Source organism: Apaloderma vittatum, unplaced genomic scaffold, assembly GCF_000703405.1.
Source record: "Apaloderma vittatum isolate BGI_N311 unplaced genomic scaffold, ASM70340v1 scaffold43211, whole genome shotgun sequence".
NCBI lineage: Eukaryota > Metazoa > Chordata > Aves > Trogoniformes > Trogonidae > Apaloderma > Apaloderma vittatum.
In genome coordinates, this window is record NW_009701581.1 from 1 (window position 1) to 7,637 (window position 7,637).

The 7,637-nt window shown below is 48.0% G+C and overlaps 1 protein-coding gene across 1 annotated transcript; it reads left to right on the top strand.

Annotated features, from left to right (window-relative positions):
- Positions 1-789: 789 nt before the first annotated feature.
- Positions 790-6,591, top strand: TFRC (transferrin receptor; the record flags this gene model as incomplete). The annotated part of the gene is made up of 12 exons (XM_009879185.1): positions 790-885; positions 1,038-1,177; positions 1,563-1,732; positions 2,038-2,157; positions 2,785-2,870; positions 2,986-3,049; positions 3,392-3,459; positions 3,806-3,873; positions 4,273-4,354; positions 5,254-5,472; positions 5,917-6,057; positions 6,349-6,591. Coding segments are annotated over 12 exons (1,497 nt in total), but the record flags the coding sequence as incomplete, so codon positions are not given.
- Positions 6,592-7,637: the final 1,046 nt, after the last annotated feature.

Genomic DNA, 7,637 nt, shown 5'->3' on the forward strand with positions numbered 1-7,637 from the left:
TCCAGCCTAGGCCATTCTGTGATTCTGTGAGTGATCCTGTGCTGGCACTTCATGCCCAGTCAGCTGTCTTGCCTGTTGCTGTCATGTTCTCTCTGTAGCAAGTGGAACAGAATAACCAAGCAGCCTAAATGATCAGAGTCCTTCTTTGTGTGGGTCTGTTCTGGGCTGACCCAAGTTGCCCCTCAGATCGGTGCTTCTGGGGAGACTGGGTCACAGGACTCATTTTAGTCAGACTCCTGTCTGTATGCATTGTACAACAGGCAGAGCTGTAAAGTTCTCCCACAGGAGGTGCTTGCTGGTTCTCCAGTCGTCCTGCTTTTCAAACTCCTGAGCCTTGCCAGAGTGCTTGTACTGGTGCCGTATCAGTGGCAGATGTGTTGTGAGTGTATTAAATAGGGGCTTTACTAGGTGATTCTGCCTCCATTTTCCATGTGAAGATGAGCCTCTTGTGGCTGCTTATCTCCTAATCTTGGGAAAACAGATGGAACATAATCAGAATTAAATAACTTTTCTTCTAAGCCGCTCTGAGGAGCAAGTATGAGCTGTAGGAGTCATAGAATGAAACGCTAGCCATGGAGCATCCTGACTGCTAAAAACACACTGCCTGGAGTGCACTGAACTGCTAATATTCAGCTTCCTTGTGTATCTCTCATTTTTAGGTAGCTGTTAAAATCTGTTGTGAAGTTGGACATTGAGCAACGCAACCCTTGACACAGCTACTCCCTGCACTTGCTTTAACTCCCCATGCTTACAGTGCAAATGTGCAGCTAATGCTCGTCTTTGCCACAGGTTGCAAATGCCGAAGAGGCAGGAGCAGTTGGTGCCCTGATGTACCTGGACCCCTTTGATTACAAGAACACAGATACGCTTGTCCCCTTCGGACATGTGAGTATACAACTGGCTCCCTTGTTTGTTCTCTGTGGACTGCCAACTGCAGCAGCCCTTCTGCAGGCCTCTGGCTCAGCACCGCTTCTTGCACTTGTATAGATGAAAACTGTTGGGCTCTGAGTCCTGATGACTCCTCTTGATTTTCACAGGCCCACCTTGGAACTGGAGACCCTTTCACCCCAGGCTTCCCTTCTTTCAACCACACCCAGTTCCCACCAGTGCAGTCTTCTGGATTACCTCGCATTCCTGTTCAGACTATCTCTAGCCGAGCAGTAGCCAACCTGTTCAGGTAACCGTTTCTCCTGACTTGCAGGCTAGGCCGTTGTGGCCCTCTTGCAAAGTGTTGAGGTGCTGAGAGAGCTCCGGGAGCTCTCTGCTGGTCCCTGCTGTGTATCGCAAGGAGCACTTTCTGGAACTGGGTGGAGAAATGTTACTTGAGTCCATATCTCATGTCTTAATGGCTGAACTTAATGTCAGACTCCTCTTGGCCTCTGCATCCTACCTGTCCCTGCGTGATTAGTGGTACAGGACAGCCTGCTATTTCCTGAGCATGCGCTGAGCAAGGATGCGCCTGCAGTTGCAGGCTTGTTTGTTTTGTTTGGTTTTTTTTCACGTAATAATTAAATGAGGTCGAGCTGGATGATGAGTTCAAAGGATCTCTCTTTTCCTCTCAGGAGAATGGGTGGAGATGAATGCCCTCAGGAGTGGAAAAGAGGGATCTTAGGATGTAGGATGATGCCCAGAAGCACAAGTAACATGACAGTTAAACTGACCGTGAACAACGTCATGGTAGACAAGAAGATTCTGAACATCTTTGGGGCTATTAAAGGATTTGAAGAACCAGGTAACAGCAACTGCCAGGTGGCTCGGGCTTGAGGGGAACCATTCCTCTTTGGTCTTCAGAATGTGACAGCTGCTCCCAGACAGAGACAATCACTTTCTCAGCAAAGCGAAGACCCTTACCTAAGAGGCAGGGAAAAAGCTGAGCTGTGCTGCCAGGAAAAGGCGAAATGAAATAAAGCAGCGTACTGGATTTGGAGGTCACACTCCATACTCTGTTCCTAGTACAGAAGCCTAAAGCTGCTCTTCTCATAAAAGGTATTTTGCAACCCAAAGCTTACAGCTTAGATCTTGATATCTCCTTTATAGATCGCTATGTTGTGATCGGAGCCCAGAGAGACTCCTGGGGCCAAGGAGCGGCCAAGGCTGGTGTTGGAACTGCCATATTGTTGGAACTTGCCTATGTGATCTCGGACATCGTGAAAAATGGTAAATATTTGTGTTCAAAACTGTGGGGATGGGGGGATGATGCAGGTTTAGCTCTGTGTGTGTTACCACTGGAGAGCCTAGTTGCAAGATAATCCTTTGGGAAGGTGTAGAAAAGACAAAGTTTCCTGGGAAGCTATTACTTGTCCAGCATAGGTAACTTGTCTGCAGTGAGCACTCGCTTCTGAGGGACTACCTGCTTATATCTGGTGTGACTCGAATGCAGGAATATCCTTGGATAGCGGATGATGCAAACCTCTAAGTTGAGATGTTTATTGGAGGAGCTGGTCCTGGAGGTGGGAAAAAACTGAAGTGGCTGACCACCTGGAGTGGTGGAGACTGCATGGTGCTTAGTGTGGGTGATTGCCTCCAGGGTTAATTTTGAACTCGGGCAGCTAAACAAAAGAAAAAAAAAAAAGAGAAATGCAGACAGCACAGGTTTCCTACACAGTTCTGCAACATGGGAGGACAGGGCACAGTGTCTGTGCAGCCACTACTGTACATGTTTGTCTGCAGCAGCCAGAATGCTTCAGCTCTGAGGAGCAGTCCACCAACTCAGGCCCTTGGTGCTGATCTGCATCACCATGGAGTGAGAGCAGACATCTAATTCTTTCTCTCTTTTCTTTGCAGGTGGCTACAAACCAAGGCGCAGCATCATCTTCGCTAGCTGGAGTGCGGGAGACTATGGAGCTGTGGGTGCTACTGAATGGCTGGAGGTAATGTTTTTCTACAGACTTCTGCATGGTGACTGTGCAGTTCCTATTCTTTTACATTAAATATCCTCCGTGTTGGACTGCTCCTGCTCATTTTAAAATACTTGTTTTGTTCTAGGGGTACTCTGCCACACTGCATGCCAAAGCCTTCACTTACATCAATTTGGATGCTGCAGTCCTAGGTAACTTGCTACTCTTCAGTTCCTTGAAACATGAGTGGGACCAGAATAGCTTGACAGGAATCCCTTTACCTCAAGGAATGGGAGCTGTGCCAGAGGTTGATGCTAGGTGTTTGAAGAAGACTGACATGGCTCTGTTTATTCTCCTCTTGTCATTGAAGCTGGGAGGCTGCTGCTGCTTGTGCAGCAACTGCAGCTCTGCTTGTCCCAGTAGACTGTCCTGTGTCTGTTGAAGATCCTTTGGCCACAAGCTGAAGAGCAGTTGTTGCTCAGTCACAGGGCTGAGCAGCTCTAGCAGTAGTGGTTAATTGTGCCGGCATGTCAAACACTCTCTCTTTTTTGCAGGTTCTAACTACATGAAGATTTCAGCTAGCCCATTGCTGTACACATTACTGGAGAGAACTATGAAGGGGGTGAGTTGAAAAGTCTTGGACTAATCAGGGTGACTGTGGTTTTAAGGAGAAGCTGAAAGCAGCCAGAGATGCCTGGGTAGCGTTTCCCAGCTGGCACCTTCTGAGGAGAAAACCCCATTTAGGACAAAGGGCTGAGATACTCTGGAGGGCCCTGTCTGAAGTCAGCTAGGCACTGGGAATTGCAGTTCATGCGTGTAAAATCTAAAGTCAGCAAATGCCACAGTTCAGTGGGAGGCGATTGCCTGTCCCACATGAACTGTGCAGGTGTGGAGAAAGGTGAGGGGAGCACACCTGACTCTGGCATCTGCACAGCAATGCAAGTGCAGTGACTGTCATCTCTGTGCAGGTGAAGGACCCAACAAAAGATTCAGGAACCCTATATGACAGAGTTGGCTCTGACTGGATAAAGACAGTGTAAGTATTGTCATTCTGCTCTTTGGGAAAGTAAATCTCCATAAAGGAACAAAAACAAATGGCTTCTGCTCTTTGCTGGAGTGTCATAGTGCTGTGTGGGGCAGGCTCTGCCTGCTGCAGTGGAGTCAGGCAAGCGTGAACAGTGCTGTGCTAGCCATGCTTAGGGCTGGCCCAAGCTGTCTGTCAGCAGCCCAGACCCCTTTTTGTAGGGCAAGAGCAGCCTCATGCAAAGAGTGGGGGCTGGAAATGGACAAGCAGCACTTGGCTGGGTCTCCTTGCCAAATCAGTCTTGTCTAGGCTGGGTTGTCCTGTTAGCTCAGAGCATCAACTCTAGGACTTGTAGCTTTTCTTTTGGGATGTCCAAACCAGTTGCTAACTACTTGATACTGATCTTTGCAGTGTTCCTCCTGGTCTGGATAATGCAGTGTTTCCTTTCCTGGCCTACTCGGGAATCCCAGTGGTTTCCTTTGGTTTCTGCAATGTAAGTGTTGTCTGCCTGCCTGGTGTACTCATTCCATGGAAAGTGCTGTAGGGATATCTGCTCTCCAGGATGATGGAGCACAAGGTGCTGTACCGAGCTCACTGTCCACACCAGAACCTCTCCAGGGCAGGAAATGTAGCCTCTGGACCTGGTGGCTGTGGTAGTACTTGGTGGGAAGGCAACTCCGGGGGCATCATTGTTCTACAGCCTCTGTTCCAGAGTCCTGAATGCTCCTGTTTTGTTGGGAGAGGGGGCACGTGCTCTTCTGGAGGCTCAGATGTCAGTGATTCAGAAGGGCTGAAAAGGGGTCAAGCTATTCCTGCTTCAGTGAAAGACTGTACTACAGCCTGCTGGTCAGCCAGCAAAGTGCATTGGGGAAGCAGTACTGTAGGTCAGAGCAAAAACTAACTTGGACTGTCCAGGTCTGCTGCAGCCAGGTACTGTCAAAAATGGCATGAACCAAGGAGGCATGGATGAGAGCCTCTCTGTTAAGTTTGCTCCACTTGTGAATTCTTGGATTTTGTTTGTCTTGGACTTGTCCCACAAAAGAAACTTTTGAGTTATCCTGACAGGAAGAGTTGTTAGCATGTCCCAAACTGGGTGCTGGGGTTTGCTCACTGCACTCCTGCAGTGAAATCTGAGCAGGGGGGGAAGGTCTGTATGCCCTTGGGTCTAACAAACTAGCAGATTATCCTGGTGATCAGTGAAAACTCTGAGGGAAAAGATGCAGGAGCTCCATTTCCTTCCCCTGTGCTTTGAAGTTTTGCCATTCAAGTCTTGCTGTTTAGCAGCACAAGGACATGGGATGTGATAGAAGTAGCAAGCAAACTGTAGTGGGAGGTGAAAAATCCTAGCTGGAGAAACACTCTTGCCTAACTTCAGTGCCTTCTTTCATGCAGAAAGATGAGGAATATCCCTTGGGCACTACCCAGGACACTGTGACAAATCTGAAGACAATTGGCAGGTTGTATGATCTTATGCGTGCTGCTGCAGAAGTTGCTGGACAAGTAGCTCTGAGGCTGACCCATGATCACGAGCTCTTCCTGGACTTTGAGAGATACAGTGAAGAATTGCTGGCGTTCCAGGAGAAGGTTTTGCCCTACTATAAGGATGTGAAGGTAAAAAGAGCTCCAAGCGCACTGAAATCCCTGTAGACAGTTACAAGACTGTGTGCTAATAAGGCTCTACTTGCCACTGGATACAACAGGGTGAGCACAGAGTGTGGCAAGATGTGACCTGAATTGATGTACCTTGCAGGGCAGTGCAGGCAGAGCAGCTCTGGCAGATAGATTTAGCTAATCTGGCTGTGGTGAGCTCTTGAGGAAATGGATGTGGATGGTTTCTCACCTGGTTATTCATGGCATGGTGCAGCTTTGCTCCTCTGCTGAAAGCCTCCAAGAAACTGTGAGTGGGGAGAGAAATCACTGAGCTCAGTGACCTGCTGGGAACTTGCTCTGCTGCTTGGTTAAACTTGTTAAAAAAAAACAAACCAACACTTTTTCCCTTGGTAGGAGAGCAGAAAAAGAAGAAAATCAGGTTTGCTAACAGCTTCTCCCTCACAGGCATTGGGGCTGACCTTGAACTGGCTGTTTTTTGCCCGTGGTGACTTCCAGCGAGCTACAGATGCGCTGAGGAGAGACATCGCAAACAGTGACAGGGAAAACAAGGTTGTCCGCAGAGCCCTGAATGACAGAATCATGAAGGTGGGTATCTACAGCTGGTTTTCCTTCCTTCATGACGGAAGAGAGTGTGGGCTGGGATGGGCCTTTTCCTTAGGAGCCACAGGCACTGTGCAGACAGGTGTCTCTTCTGGTTGCTTACCGTCACCGTGACTGACTTGTGCACTTGCTATCGGGAGAGGGTCTGGCTATTGCGGAGCTGCTGCAGGAAAGGGCTGGGTGGGGATCAGAGTTGACGAGCTTGTGATGGGGCAGATCAGGAAAGAAAAACTTGAGAGGTTAGAGTATAACCCTAAATATGCACCTCTACTTTAGGTGGAGTATGACTTCCTCTCCCCATACCTCTCGCCCAAAGACACTCCCTTTCGCCACATCTTCTTTGGCAAAAGCTCCTACACCCTGCAGAGTCTGCTGCAGAGCCTACAGCTGCTGCAAAACAGCAGGGACAGCGTGGATGTGAACAAGCTGAAAGAACAGCTGGCCCTGGTGACCTGGACCATTAAAGGGGCTGCCAATGGCTTAGCGGGTGATATCTGGGATACAGACAACGAATTCTAGACGCAGCAAACACCAGGGTAAGGTACAGGATTAGGGAAACCCACTCCCTAACATGACATTATTTTTCTGTAGATCTTTTTTGACCAAAGTTGAGCATAAAATTTAAATCTCACCTTGACAAATTCACAAAAGGCAGTTGTAACGCAGGTACTAAAACTACCATGAAAGCTCTTCTGACCAGGCTCTCATCTGACCACAATCCAAACTGGTCGCATACGGCTGTTTGTGGGGCTTGCTCTCCAGCATACTTGAGAACTAACAGCTCAGGTAAACCGGTACCTTGAGTGGGGAGGTACCTCATCCATTTAGGATTTTAATTGTTGGGCCCCCTAAACCTAGTGACAAAACAGGGAATTTAATTCCTCTTAACACCTGTAATGAAGATCCCTTCTCTGGCAGGGAGCTGCAGAGACCAACCTGTAGTTTAAAAATAAATCAACCTAGTGATAGCCCACAAGTGCTGGATTATCAGCAAGCTCTGAAGTGCCTGGCCTGCCTTTACTCAACAACAGTTGACATCTTGGAGGCTTGCTTGTGCTCGATACCCAGGGAAAATGACCCAAAGATTATCTAATGCCCCCTTTATATCCTTAGCTGGCACCTCAGCAAGTCCTGCAGTGTTGAGAAATGGCTCAAGACTGGCACTTCAGACCTTGCTGCTCTGGGGCCTTTTGTGAAATTGAGTCTCTTGCTGGCCAAACCCTGTTTGACTGATGCCATTTGCAGGATGGCTCTTGTTTGGCACTGAGATATTTATTTGTTTATTTATTTATCAGTGACAGCGTTCACTATAAATGGTGTGTTTTTTTATAGAAGATAATTATCGGAAGCAGTGCCTTCCATAATTATGACAGTTATACTGTCGTTTTTGAATAAAGCAGCATCTGCTATTACAATCAAACATGATACTGGAACTTTGCATTTAAAATAGTCCAAACAGGCCCCTCAAAACAAGCTTTCTGTGGCAAAAACACCCCTCTGGAAGAAAATTGAAGGTGTGAACCTGGTAGTAAGTCTCCAGGTTGTGCTCCAAGGTGATGCTTGAA